A 27,625-nucleotide genomic window follows, 5' to 3' on the forward strand; every position below is an offset into this window, starting at 1 on the left:
TGCACACAACACGGTCTGGAACATAATAAAGAGCTGATTTTAAATAGACATGTCGTTTAAAGGGCCAGTTCACTCAAATCACAAAAAAAGCTGCATTCGTCTTTCTTGTATTATTTTTGCCAAATAGACATTTTTTGTTTGATTTGTCCAGGTTTTGAAACCACAAAAAAAAACATGGGGCAATGCACACAGCTCTTTAAAACTGCATTAATGTTAAACTGATGGAGTTTCTAAGGAATGTGTGAAGTTTATGACGTGGTTGATCCAGAGCAACAGGTGAAAGATGATATTTATTAATGATTTATTTATTTTTAAGCCTTCGCAACAGCCAGCGACCCGAGGCATTATGTTTTCAGGTTGCCCTTCTGTTAGTCCCAATCTTTTGAAAACAATGTCTCAACAACACATTTCTCCAAATGTGACACAAATGTTCACTTCAGCTAAAAAAAAATGGATTCGGTTTTGTTGGTGAAAGGTCAAGGTCACACTGACCTTATGTTCTTGTAAACATGATATATCCGGAACATCCATAGGGAATTTAATTACATCTGGCATTTACCTCGACTCAAGCATGACCTGAGGAGAAATTGGAGGTCAAAGCTCAAGGTCACTGTCAATGCGCTTTCTTGAGAATGCCTCTTGAGAATCCTTTTCAAATTTGGCAGCTGTGTTCACTAAGACCCGCAGATGAAGTGATTAGCTTTGGGTGCTCAAATGCACGGTGACATCTAAAGTCTAGACTGATTAGACATCAGTAGTCAAAGCTCAGGCTGATCTCATGAGTTTGGGGGGGGGACACGTTTTAAACAACCACAGTGCAGTAATTCTAGATAAATATGAGCATGAATTAAAATCCCCAGCTCAAATTCACCTCCATCACATTGTTGTGGAGAAACTGATTATCTCTAGAGTTTGGCCAAAAATAAAAAACTATTCGGACAACTTCTTTAACACCGGCTCTAATGACAAATATTTTTTATATGAACTCACATTTGAACATTTAGCTACCCAGTAGAACGTAGCACTGAAAACTTTACTGCCGTGTAGAGAATCTATTATTGAATATATCTAATCTTTTGGCCCTGGCGAGTAAAACACTTTTATAAAATCTTAACTAATTATTGGTTGACAAATACAGTTTTGCTATTCCCAAACATTTTGAAAACAAACTCACCTCAACTCATAATAAATAACCTCGAACATATTTGGCTCATCTGAACTAAAACTGTGGTTTATTGGCCAACACGTAACGTGAAGCAGATTTATCAGATGAGCTCTGAAGTGGTTTACTTCACAATTTGCGATACCTTTTCTATCTTAATCTTTAAAGTTAACATATAAAAATACAAACAAGCCAGTGAAATCAATACTCCCCTTCTAACAGCCCTATTACAAGAAAGTGGTAAAATACAACAATGGGCAAGAAAATAATACTTAAGGCTTCAGACTGGAGACTCTGTGTCGTCCTGTTCAGTTTCATTTCATCTCAAACACATCAAACAGCAACATTGACCCAAAGCAGAGAAACTGCACAACACGTCCCCCCTTGATGGGAGCTACAACCTGAAAGCCTCACACCCTAAACAGAGCAGGTTGAAATAACAGTGCGTGATATAAATACAGGATATCAATGTCCACATAGGAACTAGAATCCAGCTCAACAAAACACTCCTTTACTTAAAACCAACCGGGTTTCCTTCTCTTTTTGTGCCCAATGTTTCAGCAGACGCCGGAAAACAGCTGCTGTTTGATGCGCTCTTCCATCTTCACCTCCTCCCTGACCCCTCCGTCATCTCTCTGACACACTTCTGTCCATCGCACACACTTCTCCTGCTTGGACAGAGGGATCATATCAATGTCAGTTTCCTCCTCCTGGTCCTCAACAGAAAACCTGCTCCCCGATAGGAACACCGAGCCCCTCTGATGTCCTTCATCCTCCTCCTCCTCCTCCTCCCACTCATCTCCGTGCTCCCGGTGGCTCGCCCGATCGCTCCTTCCGCCGTCCCAGCGCCTCCTCGCCTCCGCTTCCTCCTCGTTTGTGTTTCTTCTCAACCTGTCCATCTCCACGTCCATCATTAGGGACCTGATCTCTCTCTCGTCCTCTCCGGCAGAGTTTCTCTTTGCCTTGCTGCGACCCCTGAGGTTCAGCATCTGAAATCAAACAGATGTGTGTGAGACAGTTTTGCGCTTTGTGCCGCGTCTTTCTTTTTCCTATGTCTCCAGACACCTGCCAAACCACAACAAAGCCTCTCCCACTGACGCCTCTCTGCTGTACAGTTTGAGGCCGACTAGTCGCCTATTATTAGATGTTTCATGAGCCGGTTTATATCTGCTGTACATCCCATATTTAGCAACTTGACTTTTTAATGGCACCTTTTGTGACATAAAGTCAGAGACAACAGAGACAAGTGACAGACGAGCAGCGGAGATGGAAGGAAAAAGGGGAACGAACCTTGAAGTCTTTTCTCTTGCGTTGCAGAACGGGTCTCTGAAGAAAGAGGATCTGCTTGGTCGACAAACTCCCGTCACTGCAGAGAGAGAGAGAGAGAGAGAGAGGGAGAGAGAGGGAGAGAGAGAGAGGAGCGGCATTTGTATTACCGTTACAATCTGATGAGCCGGCATATCGCTACATGTATTGAAATCCGTTTTTCGTTCGCTGCGGTTTGTAAAGTGACAGATTACAAGACGAGAGCGTCTCAGCAACTGGATTTTTTTTTTTTTTGGGTTTCGCAGCTCCGATGGATTTCAAACGCGGTTTCATGTCGGGATGAGCATGTGATCGTGGTTTGTCAGATCTCAAACCATCTGTCCTGAGAGTCTAAGCTAAACTGTCAGTACGAATCCTCACAACAGAATGAGACAGGAGAGAGAAATAATGAGTCTGAAGCCAACAAAGCAATAATTAGTCTTTGCGCCTATGATCAGATGTAATGAACAATGCAAGGCCCCTGAAATTCAATTCAAATTCATGCTGCAACAAATTTCACACGTTCATATAGAACAGATTATTCTCTGGGAAATCTATTTATCTACTAATTCTAGAAATCTCTATGTGAGAAATATAAAATCTCAAGTTGAGCACCATTCATCTTATTGGGTACACACTTGTGTAATCCAGGACCAAAGGAAGTGCAGTGTTGAATCTGATGCGATTTGGACACGCAATTCATTCAATATTAAACTGTGAATAAAGAGGCAACCAGTGCTCGGTCACAGCAGCGGCTATAACTCAATATGAGAGATTTTTAGACCACGACAACAGTGCGTTCACGACAATGGTGACATTGAAAATTTTATGGATTCTTTCTAATTCCATGTCTTGATCCACCAAGTTTCGTGGAAATCCTTTCACTAGTTTTTGCGTAATCCTTCTGACAACAAACCGACATAGGAAAGGGGCAAAAACAACATCCTTGGCGGTTAATAGCAAGGATGAAGCAGAAGGATGGAGCAGAAGGACGCAGCAGGAGGACGCACAGAAGGACGCAGCAGGAGGACGCAGCAGGAGGACGGGTTTACAGGAGATTTGAGTTGAGGGCTGTAACAGTGACATCTATGGATGCAGTCCAGTACCTGTTGGTCTTGACAATGGGTGTGGGTAACACACACATGAGCCTCCATCCATACGGAGCCAGAGACTGGAGCAATGGGATGTAGTCCGTCTTGACCACCACACCCTGAGCAGGAGAGAGAGAAAGAAACCTCACTCAACTGTACACGGTCATTCACACAGTGAAGGTGCACACACACATTACATTACATTACAGTACGCATTCATTTAAGCAAAGTTAAGCTGAGCCACACTCCTCTCCTTCATCTCCACTGTTACGTAATGTAGGACAGAAAAACGGCTTAAGCCTTCAGTCACAAAGGGTTTCTCAAAGTGCACATCTCCTCCAGAGTATTAAAAACTGAAGAAGACCCACATCAACAACGGTCCACTGCTCCACCACGATGGCGTCATAGGAGGTGTTCGTGGTGTCCTCCGCGGAGCTCTGCAGGATGAAGACACTGTCCACAGATGAAACGCCGGATTCTGCAGAGACAACGGCACAAAGTACAGTCAGACAAACAGAGGAGGGTGGAGGTGATGCAGCAATCCAACCCCTCACTATTGATCCCCACTTTCCTGTGACTTAAGCCTGCTCATCTCACGGGTGACTGAGCAGTGACTTGCGGTGTAAGCTGTGGACTTACGGCACATGACAGTAACTCCATGCATAGCATCCATTACCCGGCGGTGGAGCAGAGATCTCCTGAGCAGCTTTGAACTATTCATTTAAGAAATCAACAAGTAAAAGGGGGATGACCGCTGCTTTCAGCCGTGTTAGCGGTCGGCTCTACCGAGGTCAATGTAGGTGGGTTGATTCATCACTTTTGTCTTGAGAGGATGAATCCTACTCTATTTGGGTGATGACTTCTCCTCTAGTTGTTGACAATACAGATATTAAAACTGCTTTCAATTGAGCTGTAGTGACTTTGGTGATCAAGGGAATAGTTTGACATTTTTACCTTTGCCCAAGGAACGGTTTATGTTGTATTTGTTTGTTACTGATACGGCCAGCCGAGGGGGAAACCTCATAAAACATGACTTCTCCTTCTTTTCCCACTCCTAAGTACAGTAAGTTAGCAGAATAACATTAAAACTACTCAACTACGGACATTTTATAGAGGGCTGGGACATGTAACAAGGATCTGTACATGTTTAGGGGACTGGAGTGTGGGCAATTTGATGTAGATCGAAATAAAAATCCAGGGTGAATTTAAATGTGGTTTCATAAGGGGACTGTTGGGCCTTCTAGTTAGTTTTGTGCAAATAAAGTTTATTGACACTAAACCCAGGAAGTGATTAACTCAGCTTTCCATACAGACTAGAAGTTGGGACAGCTAAATTGGGTCTACCAAAAGATTCGTAACAAATTCTCTAATAAATTCTTACATATTAAATCCTATACAATCAAGTAATAATCACTTATTTCCTAAGCCTCCTCTGTCATCTATTCTTCCAGGATGTGATGATGAGTTTTGCTGCACCACATCTGTCCTATGTGTTGATGCTGTGCCCTTCCAACCCACCGTTATCATCTCCAAGCTGGAAAAACCCGTCGACGAGGCGCGCGCCGCTGGTGAAATGCTGCGTCATGTGGTCGAGCCAGTGAGCATCGACTTCTGTGACTAGCCCCGCCTCCTTCTGGAGCTGGAGCGGCACCCTCAGCGAGTAGAACCTCAGGGACGTGTTCAGCTCTCCTGTGTGGTTGTAGAGGGCAAAGAGCTGCATCCCTGCAATCACAAAGAAAGAAACAGGGAAGTCAGGACAAGATAGATCCACTTCCCTGAGAGCTTATCAAACAGACAGGTGGCTGGTTACTTACGAGCCTGTGCTGAAGTCGTGTTCTTATCTTTCTCTGAACTCTTGAGACCAATATGGTTGTTGTTGTGTGTCGTTTCTCGGCCTTGTCCATCCGCACAGAAGGAGCCGGACTTTCTTTCATGGCTGCGCTCCAGCTCTGGAGAGCTGAGCCAGCCGTCTAGGCTTGAACCCCGTCTTTCTCCCTGGTCGGGAAGGTGAAAGTGTTTCTCTGTGGAGTCTCTGTGCTCTGGTCCGCGACGCTGCTGCTCTCCGAGACGCAGCCGGCTCCCTCGGGTGTCTGCTGGGTTCGGACTTGGACACCACTGATCCGTGTCCACGCCAGGCCTACTGTGATGTTGAGGTTGGTTTGTTGATTCCAGCGACTCTTTCAAAATGATCTGTGAGGTCTGAATCTGATCGTCTGGCTCCCCTGCGCTGAGCTCTGAACTCGGGGTGGGACTCAGGGTGCTGAAGTCCAGTTCTCTGGGCACCAAAGGCTGCGTGTTACATTCGACCATTTCATGATCTGACTCTCGAGGTTCAAAAGGGAGATCGTCGGGTTCTGCGCCGCTTTGAAGGGGTTCTGTTAGATCTGTCGGGCTGGTGCTGGCGCTGAAGGGGTTGCGATGGATGGGCGAAGGGCTCGAGTGCAAGGACGACAGCTCCTCAGGGTCCCACTGCCCCAGAAAGCAGGGTGCGCCCCCTGGCTGCTGAAGAAAGCCCACAAACATCATCCCTTGCTCCGCTACATCCTGGATCTGTAGAGGCAACACACACACACAATGTTATCACACAACATTAAACTGAACTAGAATCAAATCTGAGTGACAGATGAATATAAAACACGACATCCGCAGCACCAGAAATAAATTTCAGTCCGACTACCTTCAGACAAACAAAGCCTCATTTACACATAAACAAAGGCTGACGTATGCAGAGGAGTTATTTTGCAGAATAACAACCTGCCTAATCATCAGCAGAGATCAAATATTCAAATGACAAAGGGACCTCATTATATCAACGCATCCGTGTGCGTGGGTTTGTGCGTGCGTGTGTGTTTCTCACTCCCTCCCATGGAGGCTCTGGTGGTTAATTGTCAGTTGATATTTGGGCTGACAGTTTTAGACAGACTCTACGGGAGAGAAATCAGATCGTTAAACTACCGTCGAACAATAATGAGACACATCTTCCCCTATTGTTTACATCTTTTGACACTCACACATTATATTATAAAAACACGCACACACATTATTTTTTATAAACATTGTGTCTATTACACAGCATTATCTAATACACACATACACAATGTTATCAGATAAGTTTGTCCACAGACTGATTGAGTTTGTTAGCTAGCAGGAAAAATAGAGGTACACAGCTAGAGCAAACACACCTACACACAGCTAGACACACCTACCCACACACCAACACCTTTACCCACAAGCAGCCAGACACCCACACACACTCATACCTACCCACCCACACACAAAATCCAGTGCACTCCATCCGCCCGGTACCGCTCCTGGTTTCTTATCTCGAACTCTGGCTGCTTCAGATCTGATTGGTTATTCATGTCACGCTGCCGGAGCCTATCACATTATACTCAGTGATGTGCATTTCCATCCAATCAGGTTTCTCTTTGTGCTCGCTGGGTGTTCAGATGCAAATCTTCTCAATAGAGCACATTTTCATTTCCCATCGCGGGGCCGTTAGCAAATTCATGAGCGGACACCAGAAGTGAGTTTTACAGCTGGTAAATGCCAACGATGACGCTGGGCCCGGCAGTGTGTCGCGGGGTTAACGCTCACTATTGTTCACCCGCAAATAATGTAACCTTCCATTCATTGTCTAGCTCCTCCCTTTTGTTTATCAGCCACGGGAGCATGAATAGTGTTGCAGCAGATGCGACTAGTTGGGATCCACTTTCTGGTTTGTTTCCCCCTTCCATGTTTTTGTACATGTCCCTACTTCGGTGTTTCACAAGTGGACCTGTTTCTTCTTCCGCTTCCCCTCACAATGAATTGTTAAAATCATTCCAGTCAGGTAACTAAAAAAAAAAAAAATCTAATTTGCTCCATTTGAATTGGAGAGGCTCTGGGTGTCAGGACGAGGTGGTGGGTTAGCATATGGCATACACAGGCAATTATAGGCAGTTGCCTGTAGCTTTTTGTGAGCCCCTTAGTTTTTTCTTCCCTGGCAAGTAGGAAGACCGGGGGGGGGGGGGGGGGGGGGGGGGGGCACGCAGGTCACCTTTTGCGAGCAGAGTCGACTCCATCCGTTTAGTGCTAGAGCCAGAGGAGACTGATGTTTAAAATATCAAAATATACCATGAAATAAAGAGAGAATTCGACATAAACGGGCCTTTACATTGATTAAGTATGAACATGTTTAACCTTTAACCTTTAACTGGACCATACCAATCAGTCACTGTATTAAACTACCTCTACCACCTTGTAGTGTGCTGACGTGGCGATGAACACTCAGGAAAACCAATCCAGCAGCCTTTTAGCATTTTCAGTGTTACTGATTAAAAAAAAGTTACAGGACGTCTGAGGTCAATGAGATGTGGACGCTCTGGAGGGATCCGGTGTATCTAGCCAATGTGTTGCCCTTACAAATCTATTGGCTTGCCGCCTTATCTCGCCTGAATGAAAAACCTAATCCCGGTTACGTTAGTTTGCGAAAGACCTTTTTCATTTTGAATTAGAAAAGATAAGACTTTCCATTAGCGAGTCTTGCATAACTTTCAGTGACCTGTAATCTTCTAAACCCTCTCATCGGAGTCGGACTTCAATGTGATGATCACTAGATGCTTCAGCCAAGGTGGTTGTGATTTCCTCTGCGTCAGCTGGTTAGTTAGCAGGAATAGGCCAGAACTGCAGGATGGATGAATTCTTTTTTTTCATTTTCTGCAACGTTTGGACATTTTTATTGATCAAAAATAATCCATGGGTCTTGATGAGAAATATCTGACATGTTTATGTGACTGAAATGTATTCACTGGGTCCTCTAGGTTCAGATTTCCTAAACAGTTCTTTATTTTATAAAAAAAATATTCATACATTTTCTCTATTTAACCTACCTGGGTACAACTGTGCAAAACTAATAAACCATATTTTAAGAAGAACTGGCTGCCAACTCTGTGTTTAGTGCCACATTATTCCTTGACCTCCTGTTACCTCAAATGAAATGATGCCATGGATATTTTAAATTTGGACAAAAAGCCCTGTAGTGTTGAGTTGTGCCCTCAATATCCATACATACTGAGTTGATGCACTTTAATTGGAAGGAGTACCAAAGATGGATCAGTGCGCTCCTTCTACTCTCACACCGGATTAAGTAAGTAAAAAAAAGTGCAGATTTAAAATATTCCCATCTTCATGTAACTGAGGCGGTTTGTATGCTTCAGCTAGATTTGTCGTGCCATGTGTTCGCCGCGGAGCCTTTCCCTCAAATAAGTCGAGCAATGTGAAGCCCTGGCACCCCGAGGAGAAGCCTCATTACTGAACTCCTATTCCAACAACCCTGGAAATTACCGTCTCACAAAGAGTCTGAAAAGCAGCCACTAGATTCTATTTGAAGAATACTAAGTGCTTTGTTTGTACAGCACAACAGAGATGATGATTTTTTATCCCATCCCTCGCTTTTTGAAGACGGATCCACGAAGAATGAACAGCGTGACGTCTGACTACCTTGGTTTGTTTCGTGGAACTCACCCTCTTGACGTAGCTCTGGATCACTTCGGGGTCAGCGGCCTGGTGACCCGCCACACACACATCTGTGTCCAGTCGGTGTCGGGCCCACCTCAGCTGGCTTTTCTCTGAACTACAGGGTGAGAAATGAAACAACTGTTCACTCTTATGAAACGTTGCCTTGCTTCATTTGCTCCCTGTTCATTATCGCCGAAGCGGAAGTGGCACACAGGAACATTACAGTGGAAATGAGCCTTGACTGTATGGATTCTGGTTGACATGCTCGTCTTCGAGTGCTCTCATTTGCCAAGAGTGATCGCGGCAGAAAGATAATGTCAATTCTGGCACAGGATGAATTCTCCATTTAAGGAGAGCGCACATTCAACATGATCACAATAGACTTATTAGACAGAAAAAAGGGACTGAATTTCCTTCTGCTCGCGCCGCACGACACCATCATAAAAGGAGTGTTCAGATATGGCTCTTCAGATTGGGATTGAGGTCAGTGAGAAGGCCGTGCCAATATCTTGTGCTCTGAGGCGTGAGTGACATTCCCGGCTAGATTTCAAACAGTAGATCTGTCAGATTTCTCCTCTTCCACTTTTAGGGTTTTCGATGAAAGGGGAGGCGGTGATGGGGAGATAAAAGGCGGAGTAGAGGGGACGAAAAAGGCGCGAGGAGGACAAAAGAAAAGGGGGGACAGCCATCACCGAAGAAAGGAGATGAAAGGATGGAGCGATGGGTTTCTCTCTTTCAGCGCGCCGTTCCCCTCTGGCGAGCGCTGATGATGCAATCAGCCGTCTCCACGGTGACAGGTGCCAGGAAGCAGCAGGACCACTTGGCAGGGGGGGCATCAAAGGAGCAGCCCGGCACCTGCCTGTGCATTAGTGCGTGCGTGTGTGTGTGTGTGTGCGCATGTAACACACCATTCGTTCAATTCCCAATGAAAGAGCACATTGAACTCGGGAGGATGCCTAAAACTGTAGAGTCAGCAACGCAGCTCCTTTAATTGCAAAGAACAAGTGACAGCAAATGGAAGCTTACAAGTGTAACTTTGGTTCTATGAGTGAAAAAATACAAAGACTGATCCACAGGAGTTACAGTCTCTATACCAGACATTTTCTACAACCAAATTATCATAAAGTTCTACTAAGCTGATATCAGATATACACTGGAGAGATGATGTATTATAGATCACCCGATGTTTTGGAAATGTCAGAAAATATCTACGTGTTGTGAAATGGTATGTTAAGTGCCTGTGACTCGAAATTATGAAAAGGAAACTTTCATATTGGAATAACTTAGACCATAAGCAGCAACACTGGGAGAAATATAGGGGAAAAAACTCAAAACAGAAATGAAACAGCCGACATGACTGTATGAGCAATGGTGCTGCTAAGATAAATAAATGAATGGATCTAGTGAATGTGGTTTTAGGGGAAGTGTTTGGTCTCTCTCAGTGACATTCTAGTCTTTAAAGTCACCAGAAGAAGATACTACAGAAGAGGGGTTGAAAGTGAAGAACTGGGTTAAGGAACAGCTTTGGGACAGTATGGGACGTCCAACAGTATATTTTCATGAACATAAAAGAACTGGGACAATGAGCTAAAATAAGAAATGTTTTGTGGCGGTCTCATGTGCAATTCATTTTAACATCGAGAGAAGAAGGTGAGGCGCAGAGTTGTTCTTGTGATAATGGGATTTCAATTGGCTTCCAGACAATGAAGTTGCAGAAGCTGTCACCTAATGGCTTCTCTCCGATGCTGGTTCCAAATGAATCATCTCATCTATCTTAATCAAATCTCTCTGCAGTGTGAATCTTTCAAGTCAAAACAGTTTGCCTCGGTAGAGAGAGGCTGATGAACAGGGCGTGTTGAGCTCGCGTACCTTGGCGTCTCTCGGACCAGCACCGCCCGGTGGAGCTGGCGCTGGATGTGCGCGTGGCGAGGGCCGCAAGGGTGGACGAACGGGTGCACCGCGACCAGGACGAACCCCTGCGCGTAGAGCTCCCTGACCTGAACCGGCAGTTCTCTGACCGAAGACAGGCACAGCACCGAGGACACCGGCACCTCTGCGGGGGGGGGGGGGGGGGGGGGGGGGGGGACAGGTGAGAGAAAAACAATTTCATCAGGAAGGGGTGAGGCTGCTGGTGGATGTGAGAGAAAAGGGGAAGTGGTAACGAGGTGTTTGGAAGAGGATGAAAGCTGGAACAAAGAGAAAGAGTGACAAAAAAAGAAGAAGAGGAAAACAGGGACAAAGGAAGGAACAAAGACAGAGAGCATGTTTCTATATGCTAATCCCCACCGAACAACACATGGCATCTTCACGCTAAATGTGAAACTAATTACACCACGACTATTAGCCCCTGTCCTGGCACAGTCTGGATTTTGGAAAACACACATATGCTGACATGCAATTCAATGCATACTGGGAAGTGCTCAGTTGAACACACAATTGCACCTACCCTAACAAATTCAGTACAATAACATACACACGCACACACACACATCAAAAGGGTTGGAAGACAATGCTATCACAGTGTGTCTCTTTGGGCGTGTGGCATTAACAGCACTCGCCAACAGGAGCCGTTTACCTTATTACCAAACACAATGGGAAGAAAACCCCTTCACTTCATTGGAAATGGTTAGTGGAGCTTATCTTATAGCAGCAACATGTCACAGCAAATCCACCAGGGTGGGTGCAATGTTTGGCGAGAACCGCCCTCTCGGGGTCAGTGCATTGTGGCGAGGCTCTCTCTCTCTCTCTCTCTCTTTCTCTGTTCACAGGCTTTTAAGGGAACACGTGTATGTATGGGCTGTGTGCACTTCCGTATCGTTGAGTGAAACCAAGTGTATGTGTGTGTGTTTGTGAGGGAGAAAGAGAAATAAGAGGATGGGAGGAAAAAAGGTGAGAGAGGTGAAGAAAGGGAGATGGAGAGAGAGAGAGAGGCAGTTAGCATAGCAATGTCGGGATAGAGGGAGAGGGAGAGAGAGAGATGAGGCTGTCTGTGCCTGAATGCTTGTCAATCTCATTTGCATGGGTCTGGAGAAGAAAATAACCTGAATAAATTAACTTGACACACACACACAAAAACAAAACCACACGTACGCACACGCAGGAGATGTGCAAGCCATCTCATTTTCAATTTGTTCTCCATCATCTGGCGCGCACACACATGGATACAACCACATGCACACACACTCCCCTGACGCCCTGCTCAGCGAAAGAATGAGAAAAAATAAAACTAAATAAAATCCAAGAGAAATTTTTGACCATCACATCATCTTGGCATTACCCGCTCGGAACCAGGAGAGCCGTTCGTCGAGCGAACACTTAACCGGGCGTCTGCGGGGACTTATCAAAAGCGGTGCTGTGATAATAATAATAACAGCTGGAGACCGGGGGTGGGCTGGTGGGGATAACAGCGATTCCTGTCACCGTAAACAGTCATTAGCCGTCATTAGCTCTGCACGGCTGGCGCTCACCCACCGTCGGAAAGAAAAAACACACGCAGGCATCGCGGCTAATTCAGGCAAGGCGTATACAGAAGTTATGAGGGTGTTGTGCAGCGCTCCGGGCTGGGGAAGCAACTTCATTTATACTGTCTGACACTGAGGGATGGGAAACAAGGGAGGCTGCTTCAGAATGGGAACGGCTCAGGGCAGAAAAGGGCGGGTGGAGGTTTATGGCGAGGGCATGGAGGTGAAGTGTATGGAAGAACAGGCGTGTGTGTTTTTAGAGAGTTTGAAGTGTGTGTGTCGGAGTAGCTGTGTGTTTCTGTTTGTGCAACTTCTTGAGGGTGAGAGGGAGAGTTCTGAGGTGAAGTATGTTCATGTGATGTGTGTGTGTTTGTGTGTGAGGATGTGGAAGAGATAGAGGAGCATACATCCAAGGGTGCATTGTTCAACGGGCACAAGAAGCGTCTGAGCGGCTGTTCAGCTGTTGATTTCCCCCCCCCCCCCCCCCTCTGCTATTTCCATCTCCACCCGCAGCTCGGACCACATGACAGCCGCTCTGTGCTGCGATGGACCACTCACTTTTTGACCACTCACTTTTTGACCTCTGGATTTCACGAGCTGCTTGAAGTCCATCCCCTTCCCATAGCGATTTCCAAAGGCCTTATTAATTCCTTGTACCAATCCCTGCATTTTCTGTGTGCGACTGCAAAGGATATTCGGTGGGTTGTGTGTGCCATGGTATCTCGGCGAGTGTGTGTGGGCCCTCTTTTTTCACCAGTGTTGCCTGAGTGCGTGCACAGCAGACAGAGTTTGCACTAAGCCTGCTAGGTGATGCATGGGGATTACTACTCACACTGCCACCCTCAAGGCTTATCCCTGTGCCTGGTGGAGGTTCACGTTTATTTAAATAGCCTTCTAATGACTTGCAGAGGTTTTAGGTGAGGATATGTGCCAAAACAGTCGACTATAAAATAATCAACTTCCTGGAGTCAGGAGCTCCCCCGCTGTATGGGGAATGTAGCCACCGGCTATGACAGTAGTTGGTCAGCATACGAGCTTTGTCAAATGGGGTCTGATCTCCACAGAGCGCCTCCTTTACACGAATGTCTCAGAGGCAGCTGACAAATACAAGCTGGGGGAAAAAAAAGGTTTGCTGTGGTGAGAACAGAGTGCGGCGCTCGAGGCGCACACAGTACCATGTACTTGTGATGGTGTGAATTCTAGTCTGGCTCACTTTTGACACATAGCAGCTCTCTGCCATCTTTGCTGGCGCGCTCTGCAGGCTCTTCGCCAAAAGGAATGGAACACTTAAATAAAAATGTCCGGGGAAAAAATGGTTTGAGCGATGTCAGATCAGCCTTTTCAACAATCTTTCATGAAAAGAAATGTTTGCAGGGAAAAGTGCAGATATCACAAAATGATGGATTTGGGATTCGCCTGCAAATACATCACACACAGATTTAGATAGCAAACATATATCATGGGGGGGAGAAGGAATATATCAACTCTGTCAACAGAAGACATATCTATCATAAGGTGTGTATAACGCGCGCACACATGCACGCACACACATACACACACTCTGGGCCTAACCTTGACCATAGTTACTACAATCCTCAATCTAACCCTACCCAAAACCTTAAGATAAACCTACCCTTGACCTAACCCTGTAACCTTACTTCACCTTAAAATGTAATGATGTATGTTGTGGGCTAGGGTTATAATGTGACTGTGTACACAGATTACTAGTAATACCTGAACACCACCCACACACACAAAAAGATACAGTATACACACATGAGCAAAATGAACTTTCCCTCGGGTACACGGTGCACAACCACCGCAAACACTGACACAATCACAGGCATGACACATGTGAGCATCAGACACATGTTGTAAGTTTTAATGAGACGAGTGGGTCTCCGTCTCTGCAGGGCGGCAGAAAGTCATCAGCAGAGTTCAGCTCCTCGCTGTCTGCTCCAGAGACCGGCGTTAGTCACACAGCGTCACACCTAACTTCCCTCCTCACACATCCGCAGATTCCTGACTCCCGCTCGCTCGCTCACTCTCACACCTCTCGCTCTCTTCTCTCGCTCGACCCTCCCCAGACGCTGTATCTTTTTTTTCCTTCCGCTTTCACGTTCTGTTCATTCCCTCACCCGCAGCTCTCGGTTACACCTCCTTGACTTTATTCTTCCTCCTCTCTACTTTGCTTTTCTCTCTCCCCCTCTTTTCTATTCACGTTCTCCGCACTCTCTCTCTCTCTGTTCCTCTGCTCATTATCTGCGCACAGCCTCGACACAAAGGAGGTTGGATTAAAATGTCACACATGGCTGTTGCATTTCATATTCCACATTCATGCTGACATGTCAAGGTAGCCAATCAATGTTACATGGGGGATAATGGAGATCACGGCACTTTTCATAAAGGTGGCTGATGTGTCAAGGAGCAGCACATTGGTCGATTTGAGAGAACCGAGACTGCACAGCGGGATAAAACATGGGTTTCAGGTCATATGATGAGAAGGAGCTGAAGAATCAAATAAATTGTCCTTGTGTGAATTCCAGGCCAAATGCCTGCAACATCCTCATCCCCCCCCTGAATTCACCACAGGGTTGCCGTGACCCAGCGTGAGCAGGTCGGGCTTAGTCAAACGGAAATATTTTTCAAGCTTTTTGCTGGAGCTATTTTATCAGCCCCATTGTTTCTGGGGTGATTCATCCCTCGCCGGTCAGAGGTGGAGTTAGAAACCGCTCTTCAGTCGCATCATTGAGCTCCTCTTCCTGAGAACGCAACTCAGTTTAATAAGCAGCCATCTTGTCTCAAATGCCTTGGAGGGGTCACCAGTTGTTTTTCATTACCGGTTAGGAGTCGTCATGTCACGCTGGCAGGGAAATAATAATATTAATGGAAGCCAAATTGAATTAAAGCATGGATTTGACCGTGGGTTTCCTCAATGTCATGGACTGACATACAGATTCCTCTATCTGCCTCCTACATACACACCCACACACACAGACAGACACACACTCGCACGCAAATACAAATAAATCCCCTTGCTGGGAATGAGGTCTCTCAATCTCCACAAACAATCAGATAATCCTTCAGGAATCCTTCACTTCTCTTGGTCTCTCTATCACAAATGGAGAGAGGGAAAGAGACAGAGAGAGGCAGGCGTACACCCACACACACACACACACCGACCCACACACCGACCTACACACACAATCAATTCTTAGTGGCCGTGTTTATCCTTAAAAAACGAGTATAGGCATCCTAAGGCAGCTCAGGTGGTGCCATTGAATTTACCATATAAACGACCTACCTGCCTGTTGCAAGATAACAAAAACTCTATTGACTAAGTGCTATAAAGTGCTTTGTGTGAGTGTGAATGAGCCGCCCTGACTGCATGGGGGTGTGTGTTTGTGTGTGTGTGTGTGTGTGTGGTCTCCCTGTGCTTGTACATGTTTGGTGCTCCTGCCACCACGGCAACCGATGCGATTGGACCATTTACCTGCCGCTGCCTTCAGAACCAAGAAAGACGAGCAATACTCAAGTCCATTGTGTGTTTTGGTAACCACCACCACCATCACCACCACCACTTTAGGTTGCCAGATCTCTCTGTGCCAACACTACAACTCAACCCATTTGCCAAACACGACAGGGCTGGCTGAAAATGAAGCCGACTGGCAACCAAGCCGCTGCCACTTGGCCGTGGTGCGGCGCCTTCTGTCTGTTACAGTGTTACATTGAAAATGCGTCTAAAAGGGACTTCAGTGAGTCACTTTGCACCTGCTTCAGCTTGTCGGGTGGTGGAGTGCATGGCGCCGGCTTGTAGAAACATTAGGCCATTAGGAAGTATAGGTTTTTTTTATTATTGTTGCTTGAGCTCTATCTGTTTCTTCTCCTCGCCTCTCCTCACAATCCACACCAACACAATGGCAGAATTTGTATTTTTAGAAAACCAGATGCCTCTAGAGGATTCTCATCAAACACTCTCAAGACGCTGCAAGCACACTCACACAAACACACACCCACATTTTTTTATATTTGCACACAGAGTCCTGAAGACAGCATGCAAACCCACATCAGCGTTACTCTATTGTCATTGTGTGACGGAGAGGCAGGGGGAAGATGGAGGGCATGACTACACTGTGTACAATATAGCTGAATCTGAGAATTAGACAACTCTTTGAACTCCGTGTGACAGGAGCCGCTAACAGACACAACTTCAGCTTATAAGCCGTTTTATGCCCTCGGGATACTTACATGAAGAGAAACACATTGCTCAAGAGTTGCTGACCTAAACATTTCATGTAACTGGTAAAAGTTGGAACAGCATCTGTGGCTATTTTATGAGTGGAACACACAGTGCGACGCTTCGGGATGACAAAGGGGAGCAGACTTCAGAACAGAAAACTTGACTCAACAACCATATTGTGCATTAAAACAAGAAATAAAGGTGATCGGTACAAATAATTCCTGCAATTTGCAGGAATTCTTGAAGCCTGTTCCCTCCTCCAAACTGGAACTGGGACAAATGTGAATCATATCTGAAGGAAGCTTGGCTGCTGCATTTGTTCTTTTCAGTTGAGACGTGTCCCCTGTCCCTCATTCATGTTCAGACGATATTATCAGTGTTTTTTTATAATTTTGAACATTATTAAACATTTAACTGTCCCCTTTTAAAGATAAAAGGAAATAAAACGTAAACCTTATGGAGATACTTTGAAATAGCTGAGGGTGCAGAGGGTAACTGAGTGTATAAAATTAGCATATACCTGAGATTACTCATTTGTTTTGGGATGAACACAGCAGTGTGTACAACATGTTGTCACTTAAGTTGATTTGGCTAATGCAGCATTCATTTAAAATCATATTTCAGGCCGCCAGGCAAACATAAATGTGACCTTCCATCTGTTTGTACCTCTGGTTTGGTCTCCACCAGCTCCTGGGGGAATTATCTGGCTCTTGCTCCACTGTAAATGTGCAATAAGTAATCAATTATAAATTAGTCGGTGGTGCACAGAGGTTTTTTAGAGCCTTTTAGTTTAGAGCTTTTCCGGTTGGGTGATAATTAGGGGTATATTTGTCTATAACACATTTGCTGCATAAATACAGACATATTGATTAGAGAAGCTTTAAATCTCAAGATTTTAAGATAATTAAGGTTATCTGGAGACCAGCAGTAGTTGGATTAAACTAACAAAATTCTGTGAAATGTCACAATTATGTTCACCATCTTTGAAAGCAGTAATAAATTAAATTTTCAAGTATGTAAATGAGGGAGAGAAGTGCATATGTCGCATTGGTTTTCATTGGTCCAGACCAATCTCTTGCAAAGAACAAGGAAAAAACTAAAGGGAGTAAAGAAGAAATATTCAGAATTTCATCTGCACACAGTAGAACATTCAGAGGCAAACGACAGTAAATTTAAATTGTTTCTGTATGCATACCTTCTTTCCCCAACAGGAAATCCAGGAAATGGTAGGTGTACGACACACCCACTTTAGTCTCCACCTGAGGCCGTCGGAGAGTGGAGTAGATGTTTCCCGGGCTTCGCTTCTCCTCTGCCTTCCGCAGCTTAGGCAGCCTACACCCCATGTCTCTGTCATGGAGAGGAGAAGAGAGGAGAGTAAAATATCATGGGAGATAAAGAGAGAAAAAAGGAGGGGGCTAGAGAAGATTTTACTGGGAGACAGTGAATAGATAAAGTTTCTAAATATACAGCGCACATTAGCACTTCCAATAGACTAGAGCAAGTGTGATAAAAATGCTTTTGCTCACATGCGAGCTCAAGCTGTTGGAAAGAATTCGTGCATTCAACTCACACACACTCACAATCTATCACACACACGGCATCTCTCTGATACACACAATCTTTCTCATACACACACACTTCAATAACACTGAAATATGAGTGCCAGCCACTACCTGCTTGGTGGGCTGCGATACGGGCATCTCCTAATCACATAGGGCTGATTGGGAGCGACATGTTTGATCAGAACGAATTAAAGCAGAAATGAGACTGATTTCCTGCCCTGTCAAGCGTAGCGACATGAGACGAGACAGACAAGGGGCAGGAGAGGAGAGGAGAGGAGAGGGGCAGGAGAGGAGAGGAGAGGAGAGGAGAGAAAAATGTTGTAACCAATATACATGTCGATCCAAGGGTGGTCTTGGAACACAAGGAAATCCATGTTATTTTAAGACCCCCTCCAGATTGTGTTAAGACAGCAGGGATTGGAAACACAGTTTGAAAGAGGCTTACATTTCCCTTTTTAAATTCCTCCTATACTGAATGTCAACAGGCAATTTAGACCCGAAGTCGAATAAAAAGAAAAACCAGACGAGTGGGGTGGCTCCTCTGACAAATGACTTGGGAGGCAGAGCAGAATAATGACAAATTGGCAGAGGGTGGGAGAAGAGAGAGGACAGGAGACGGGTAAGTGACAAGAGGAGAAGGGTGTGTCAAAATGTCATCAAGCTAATCGAATGTGACAGCGTCTGTTCCCTCAGACCATCGCCACAGTTGCGATTAATATCCCTGTATGGCACAGCTTGTAAGAGCCACACGGTGAGGTGTGCATCTGCATGCGAGTGTGGTTCACTCCCCAAAGGCAGGTCTATATCTGTATCCCTGTATCTGAATTCAGAAAATGACACAAGTCCCAATGGGCCAAGTGCATGGACGTTAACTTGGCTAACGATCCTAACAGACGACATTAAGTTTAGTGTGTCTCTGTGTGTGCGTCCGTGTGTGTGTCTCGTTTTTTGTTAGAACCCATTGGGGACTTTAAACTGAATGCACGATAACCCCTGGGGACTCTTGTCTCTCGTGGGGACATAATTGAGGTCCCCACAAGCAGAGACAGCTTTTTAAGACTTGGTTTGAGGGTTCAGGCTATATTAGTTAGGTTAAGGTTAGATAAAGGTTATGTGGGATGTTAAGAATAACAGAAAACTCTTAATACAGATTCTGCATTTGAATGTAGAAACTGTAGACGATGAAGGTTTTGGAGCCAGAAAGCTTCTGGTTTCCATTGGCCAATCACGTTTGAGCAGCTTTTACCTGCCGATAAACCCCCCATGTGGAGACCAAAATGCATCGGCTATCAGCTTTTTGAATTATCTGAAGAAAAACATAGTCTCACTCAGGATATCCACTGTCTACACCAGGATCCTGAAAATATAGGCCACTGACCCCAGAGGCTAACTCATCGTCTGACAATAACCGCAAAGCTCCGAGATTTTGGTCAGAGGTCAGTGTATGCATTATTTCAATGATTTGTCCCCACAGGGATTGTGGGAAAAATGTGTGTATGCGTAGATGGTGACGGATAGCTTTTTTGAATGCATGGTACATGTATTTCCAAAGGTCAGAAAGTTGCATAGGGCAGCATCTTCGATACGTTTCCATAGCTCATCCATCTTGAGACAGTACACTCCATCAATGAATCAAAAAGGAAGCAATTAAGAGTCATTACTCTTCAATACGACGTGCTCTTTGGTAATGACACCAAACGAGGGGAGACGACCCTCTGGGAGGAGGCAGATGATGTGCGACACAACATTATCTGATCGTCTCTCCTCTCTTCTTCCCCCCACCATCCCCGTCTACTACCCCTCTTGAACTCTCATTTGCTCCTCAGCGCGTCTAGATCATGATATATAAGACATCATCTCGTCGTTTTGACCCAGGCCTTAATCACCCCCTTATTCTCTCTGCTCCTGTCCACCACCCTTGATTAGGACAACTCCCTTCTTTCTATTGCAACAATGGCCTTTGATTGGTCTTACAGAAAACCATTCATTTTTGTCGCTTTCTTTTTGTGTCCATCTGATTACAAGAATTCCCAACCTTCCCTCTCTTGTTATTAGGGCCATCGCGACTTTCATGGCATCCTTTCATTCCGACAACTTTCGCTCCTGTAGATCCTTTCTCTCTATATTGCACCATCTAGTTCTACCCTCTTTCATCTTCATGGTCATTACACTATAATGCTACACTAGCTTTCTCCACCCCGTTTTCTATCACTCTCTGCCTACAGTACATTTGCTTTCAGCAACCCTCTCCATCCTCTCCTCTGCCCATTCAGCCCTTCTGTCTAGAGGCTCAATGAGCTTTTACAGCAGAAATGCTCCCCTGCTGAGCCTGTTAAGTCCCATAAAACTATTATAATGTCTCCAGACAGACAGCCAGTCAGCCAGCCTAGTAGGCCCTGGGTTATGTCTATGTTGGAGCATGTAGATCCCCTCTCAAACATTTTACCCCCAGGGCCTGTGCTTAAATATGTCCCAGTATGCTGCAGGAAAAGAGGTTAGGTTAATGTGAAGACGCTTCGTAAGGCGGCATCTCTGGCTAGTTAGGGAAAAATGCATCGTGGGGGTGAAGCATGAGGTGGATGTGGTCAAAATATGATAATGATGGTGGCTCTCCCATGACGGGATACGAAGAGAAACATCTGTCTATTAATTCCAGGAATCTCTGTCTGTCTGTGACTTCCATATCTCGAGGACCGTTCATCTTATTGGCTTCACACTTGGCATATGAATTGTTAAAGGCCCAAGCTAGTGCAGCTTCGAACCAGCTGCCGATTTTGACACGACATGCGTTCGATATTAATAAACAGGCGGCAAGCGCTCTGTAGCGGTGCTGGCTGAGACTCATAGACTGAGTGACGTCTATCAAACAGATCAAACAGATCAAACAGCACGTTCAAGACAATGGCAACAACAAAGGATTCTGCACTTCAGGGTTCTGCATACTGAATCAAGCTTCGCTGAACTTTGAATAAACAGGTGAAAAGCTCTTTGTGCAGCGGCGGTGGCTTCAGGGTCAGTCGGTCTTTGCTCGCCGTGGCTCAATTATGGTTTCAGAAAGAAAAGCTGCAACCAGCATCACCACAGCCCAAACAAACAGCCCATTCCAAACAAGCACTGCACCAGTGTACAGAATGAGAGAAATGTCCGGAATGATTTTAATAATCTACTTCTCAGCTTTCTGGCCCCTGGCCTCGAGTATTTTAATACAATTTCTAACCACTCCCCGTGCACATTATGTCAATTTTCAAAAAATAAAATGAGAAAACATTGATTCACTGTCCCTATTATGTTTTTATGCACAGCAGATTACGCACTTCTAAAGAAATCACGACAATTTGTAATAATTTGCCGTCTATATTGCTCTCAGCAGTTGGTTTTATTGCTCTCAAAGAAAACATGATTGGTTCTGGCCTTGGTCTCGACTAGCCTTCAGCTCTGCCGTTTGATCCAACGTCCCATAATCCTTCTCATTGTACACTGACGGTTTTGTTTCAAAAACAAAGGCCTCGCTTTAAAAGATGAACTCATGTCTGAGGTTTGGAAACAGATCTCTGTAATTGGACACAACGTCACATGAAGAAAAGAGGGAAAAAAACTACGCAGAAACTCAGACGAGTTCAAGACTTGAGGCCTTTTCACTTCACATGAGGCCTTCTTTCTGTTCTCGTTGACTTCAAACAGAATCTCTTGCTTGCTCTCACACAAACACACAGGCAGAAAAGGGCCCTGACAGAAAAAGAAAAACTCCATTAAACAGGGAGCGACAGGAGAGAGAGACAGATAAAAGAGGTGAGAAAGAGAGAGTGGAGTGAAGAGGCAGATAGACAGAGAGCAGGAAAGGGCTTCTCATTAGAGAATCTCTTGTAACGGAGAGTTTTGAAATGACAGCAGATTTACGCGAGAGCATAATCCGTCTGCACTATGCCACTGCTTTGCTGGGGGGGGGGGCTGCTTTCCAAGAAGTAGTATTCATCTAAGCAGAGGGAGAGCGACACGCAGTCATAGGCTTAGGAAGAATCACTGTAAATGTAGATATAACCACTGAGGAGCCTTTCAAATAGAGCCACAGTTAAAATTCACATTTTAATGTCTACTTTATATTTCCCTGGCATTTATTAAAAAAAAAGGGAAAAGCTGTGTTGGGCATAAAAATATAAAAAACCATAACTGGGCAGATTAACTAAAGGTAGTAACAGTAAACATGATGAGAAATGAGTACAAAAAAAGAATGGGTTGTCTGGATTTATGTAAATAAGTAACAAGGCAGAAAAGAAGGTGGTAATTTAAGCAGCCTCTGCTAGATTGAACTTTGACTTTACCTAGTGCACATATTTCAATGCTTATGAAACTTTAGAGCTGCAGTGATTAGTCCATTGTTGATCAGTAATGTCAATGATCATTCAATCTTACATATTAAAAACTATGGGAGCCATTTACTGTTTTCTTTAATGTTTAATAGTTAAACATCTAATTATCTCTTTGTTTTGTTTAATATAACCAGTTAGATAATGCCTTTAGAATTATTCTTTCAGATTTGTTTTGTTAGCTTTGGAAGATTTGTTTTGAAGTTACTGAGCACCAGGTGATTTTATGTATATGGGTCGGTGGGCATAGGCGGCCAGGCACCTGAAGACACCATTCCCTTTGGGTTTTGGATTGGTAATAAGACAAATCGAGACATTTACCTTGAAACTTTCATTTGTCATGTATTGTAATTTAATTAACATTTTTGATATTTTTTGGGATGATATGTTATTTTTTAATAATCAGAAGATCAATCGACAATGGAAATAGTTACTAGATATACTTTATCTACTAAACTTTAATTAAACTGTGGACAAATAAGAGATGAGCCCATCAAGAAGCGACAACTATGGATTTTCTAGGCCAATATCGATATTTGCTTTTATAAATCTGATATACTGTATAAGGATATATAGGCTGATCGTCTGCAACTTGGTGTATACACCTCTCTGCTATAATATCAGCCAGGGTAATAGTGATGACTATGTCAGAATAGCCAACATAACATCACACAACATCTTTACTCCGTGGCTACGATATAAGTACAATAATGCAGTTTGAATCTTCCCAATAATAATGCAGTCAGCAGAGAAAGTGTCCCTCTGCCCGTAATGCATCATCACTTATTTATGTATCATGTTCTTAACAAATTTCAATTAGCATTAACATTAAGGGCAGGAAGTTGTTTGAATAACATTAAGTGGGGGTCAGACAGTGATATGTAAATAAGGTCCTGGCTTTTTAACTGTTTAACCATTACCATTTTGATCCCTAACCTAAAGGCAAGTGGCCGTTCTTTGCCAAGTCTTAACCTGTAGGTTAACGTTAACCTACTGTCACCACACAACTGTTAATTGTTTCTTATAGGAACACATTGTCTTTAACAACATTGATGGGGCCAGGAGTTAAAGATGTTAACTGTTTCATGGGTCTTAACTCAGCCATTGTCAAAGGTAAAGACTTTTACTCTACATAACTTGAGACAAGTGGTTTATTTATGCATCCTGTAATATTGGGGCTTGCACCTGATGCACTAAATTGACTTACAGCAGGTATTAACAAATAAAAATCATTGCTAGCGTCTGGTCTCCTTTATTATTGGACTCAATGGCCTGCTAGGAAGCCATAATTCCTACGGCTTGTGAGTGGGTGGCATTTCTACTGTACAGGCAAGGAATGTTTGACCTTTTAACAGAGAATTCATCTGAATTAAGCTGCTTTTTATGGTTTTATGGTTGTATGGTCGTTTGACAACCAAAAAAACCTTATGTTTGTCGGTGAAAACTATTTTGTCACAAACCTCTCGTGTTAGATTGTATGTGTTTCGCTGCATTTCACAATTAGAGGTGACAGACTGAGTCCTGGGGAGTGGGCTCCCCTCCCACTGGGTTGCAGCTCCTCTCTGTCTACCCAGGGATGGGGGGATGCTGATGATACGAGGAAAGAGAAGGAGTTCAAGTACAGAATGAGGAGAAAGAGAGAAGGGAGAAAGGGGGGGGGGGGGGGGTGGCAGACAGAGAGCAGACCGGGAGCATGTCAAGTTGCCTTGAGGGAGTCGTGATCCCCCCAAAGCAACAAAATAGTCACCTCGAAGCATGTTTTAATGAGGCTGCATGTGGAGGATAAAAACAAATATGACATTGATGTATTGGTCTGTCGAGCTGCTCCGTGCACAACCTATTTTGCTCTAAAAAAAAAACATTATGAATAAAGAAGGAATCTAGGAAAACCCTGGATGAAGCTCAGCGGCTAATAGAATCAAACCTTTAACATTGTAAACTCAGTTCCTAAGTGATTTTTTTGTTTTAGTGTAGTGTTTTCACAGCCAGTATGATTAACTGGGTGTCACTCACTGGTAGTGAGAGCTTTTCAAATGCTTTTTAAAAGGATTTCCCAGCGATATGGAGAGCACCCATACATATGCAGTGCAACTAATTGATGCCACATGCATTTTGTGGGTGCAGCCTTGCTTGAAATTACATGTTCCTGGTTTCCTTTTTTTCCTCTTTGGTGCGTTCAACCTTAACCCCTCTCTCCAAACACACACACACAAACACAGCACGTGGCTAGCTGTTGCTGCCCGTTAACGGTGGTAGTTTAGTGAACGGGAAATGATGCATGACAGGTGGCTTATGCACCGAATCTTTCTCTTCCTGACACACACACACACACACACACACACACACACACACACACACACACACACACACACACACACACACACACACACACACACACACACACACACACACACACACACACACACACACACACACACACACACACACACACCCTCTTCCATCTGCGCTCGGCACATTTACTCCGTCACGCATATCTTGACTTCACTTCAACCTGTGACAGTGAGCAGTGAGGGCTTATTCATTTCGTTCCACCATGAATAAAGAAATAAATGATACACAACATCACACATATCAAATGAGAGGAGTGTCTAAAAGCTAAAAGGATTTTTCTCTGTCACAGGGTGTTTTATTGTGAAAGAGTTCCACACAGGGGTGGATCCGAGGGCGGGGCCAAGGGGGGGCACTGGTCCCTACTGAAATCCAATTGATCCCCAAAGTGTCAATAGTTTTTTTCGAAATAAACTAGCCATTTACTAACAATAAATATGAATTTTCTATGCTTAGTTGAGTACAACATTTTGCTTGAACAAGGAACAATTTTGAAAATATATTCAATGACGTGTGGAAATGTGTTAAAGCTGAAGAGCTAAGAGTAAACAAGGAATGATGTTAATGTGCACCTTACTGAATCAGGAAATGTGTAAAGATGTTAGTTTGCCTTCTGTGTCACTTTTTCATTAAATTAAGTTTGACATAACACAAAATTCAGTTCAATATATTTGAATAAACTGGATCACAAAGCAAAGTAGAGAGTATGGACTCCTTCCCACCCATGCTCAAATGAACATTTGAATTAAAAAGTGACGCTCCTACTCTGAGTAAATTCCGGGCCCCTTGTTGGCCCCTGATTTAGAAAAATCCTTGATCCGCCACTGGTTCCTCAGACTTCTCTATGAATCACCAAAAAGTTTTGAAATGAAGACGTATCTCTACAAATCTATTGAGAAAAACAATTCAGAGATCGTCATAAGAGAGGTGAAAGTGTGTTATTATGAAATATTAAAACTAGTTCTGGTGGTCACTAGTGTTTCAGTCTATCTCGAACCGTGTTCTGCAAAGTAGACATTCATTTTCATTCTTTTCTCATTTTGTGAATAATCAAGAGTAAAACTTACCAATGAAATTGTTCCCAGTCTGCGTGTGAGGTGTGTGCAGGACCAAGAGCTCCCTCGCACTTCACTCAGTTTCTGTGCGTCCCTCCTCTCCTCCCTAATGTCTTCACGCTCTGTCCCTGTCACAGCGGCAGGAACAAGATGCACGGTAGCTCTTGATACCGTGATCCAATGGGAAGAAAACACGAAAGCTCCATTTAGAAACTACCACGGAGTGACTGCTGCTCGTGAGACTGCGTGCACCTCTCTCCTCGTCTGTCAGCAGCGTGTACTGCGTGTGCAGGGGAGAGAGGAGAGGACGGCTTTACTCACAGGCTCTCTCTCCTCCCCCCGTCAGGCTGGATCCTCCTAAACACTTTGGAGAAATCAAATTCGAGATTTTGCATGAATAAAAAAAAAAAAAAACAGATTACTGTAAAAGCCAGGAAGGAGGATAAGCAAAAAAAATACTATTGGGCTGTGCTTCTTGAACTGTTTCCTGATGTGTTTGCTCCAGTGGTCACTGGAAAGTTTAAAATGTTCCTCGATCTGGCTTATTGGGGTTAGAGGCATTTGTATTTTTCAAGAGTCTCCTCTGGAAAATTCATATTTCATAAGCAGCTATCCAGACTTATCCATAATTCAGAAACGTCTGACAGGGTGGTAGGTGGGTGGAGCTGGTGGGTGGCCACGGCCCGGACAGGACGCCCCTCGGGAGCCCAGTCGCACCACCAGACTGTGACAAAAACAAAACGCTCTGTGACCAAGAGATGATGGGGCTTGTTGCCAGGGAAGACAAGGCAATCCAACCCTGACTGAAACCCAGCAGCCAGCTGACAGGCTCATGGAGGCTGGAGGGGGGGCGGCAGCGGCAGCAGACTGAACGCTCCAACATCATCACCTGCCAACTCTGAATATGAAGTTCAAAATAAATGTTCCTTAAAAACAAAAAGCCAGTGTTCAAAATGGTGTGGAAAAAAAAAACTTAAACCCTCCTCAGGCTTACATGAGAACATTTCAACTTTTATTTGTTTTTTACAGACAAACTCAAACCTGCACAAATGTGAACATTAACAAATAACACTAACTACCCAAACATAGTGGGTTGCCCAGGCTCTCTGAACAAAACAATATGACTCAATCCAGATGTCTAAACAGGAGTTTGTGAAGACAACGCCCATATGAAACGATAACAGGTGATTTGTACCAAACGCCCAATGTGAACTCCAACCAAATAAAGCTGCCCCTAAAATAAAACCTAAAACATACCGTGCATGTCATGAATAGGAATAAGAATAAAAAAAAGTAATGATCGCACTGTCAGTAAAATTCTTCATGTAAGGTCACCTGCATCTGGATTAAAACCAATTTTTTTACTGTGAACATTTTGCCACAAACGGATGAAATAAATCGACTTATTGTAAATAGTGACACTCATTTCAAAGTGGATTAAAACTGCTTTTCACGTTTCTCCCCCCCCATTTTAAAAGCTGATTGATGAAGTGATAGGAATTGTAAATTGATGCCGTGATTGTCTTTGAGTGGGAAC

The 27,625-nt window shown here is 44.3% G+C and overlaps 1 protein-coding gene across 1 annotated transcript; it reads right to left on the minus strand.

The window, feature by feature from the left end:
- Nucleotides 1-418: 418 nt before the first annotated feature.
- rftn1a (raftlin, lipid raft linker 1a) lies at nt 419-26,352 on the minus strand. The gene is made up of 10 exons (XM_053446750.1): nt 26,101-26,352; nt 17,954-18,105; nt 10,927-11,110; nt 9,064-9,172; nt 5,373-6,108; nt 5,077-5,280; nt 3,927-4,036; nt 3,520-3,677; nt 2,453-2,486; nt 419-2,151 (listed from the first exon to the last, which is right to left on the minus strand). Exons 2-10 carry the CDS (start codon nt 18,099-18,101, stop codon nt 1,720-1,722), a joined length of 2,115 nt encoding a protein of 704 aa, XP_053302725.1. The 5' UTR covers nt 18,102-18,105; nt 26,101-26,352; the 3' UTR covers nt 419-1,719.
- Nucleotides 26,353-27,625: the final 1,273 nt, after the last annotated feature.

This window comes from Pleuronectes platessa, chromosome 18, assembly GCF_947347685.1.
Source record: "Pleuronectes platessa chromosome 18, fPlePla1.1, whole genome shotgun sequence".
In the NCBI taxonomy this organism is placed as follows: domain Eukaryota; kingdom Metazoa; phylum Chordata; class Actinopteri; order Pleuronectiformes; family Pleuronectidae; genus Pleuronectes; species Pleuronectes platessa.

What these genes read in the sequence shown, in the direction of transcription:
- rftn1a (XM_053446750.1), bottom strand. Translation starts at nt 18,101, where the DNA reads ATGGGGTGTAGGCTGCCTAAGCTGCGGAAGGCAGAGGAGAAGCGAAGC. An exon ending in TCCAGAGCTACGTCAAGAGG is followed by an intron (nt 6,109 to 9,063) that starts GTGAGTTCCACG and finishes TTGCCTCTACAG; the next exon opens with ATCCAGGATGTAGCGGAGCA. An exon ending in AGCAGTGGACCGTTGTTGAT is followed by an intron (nt 3,678 to 3,926) that starts GTGGGTCTTCTT and finishes TCTCCTGCTCAG; the next exon opens with GGTGTGGTGGTCAAGACGGA.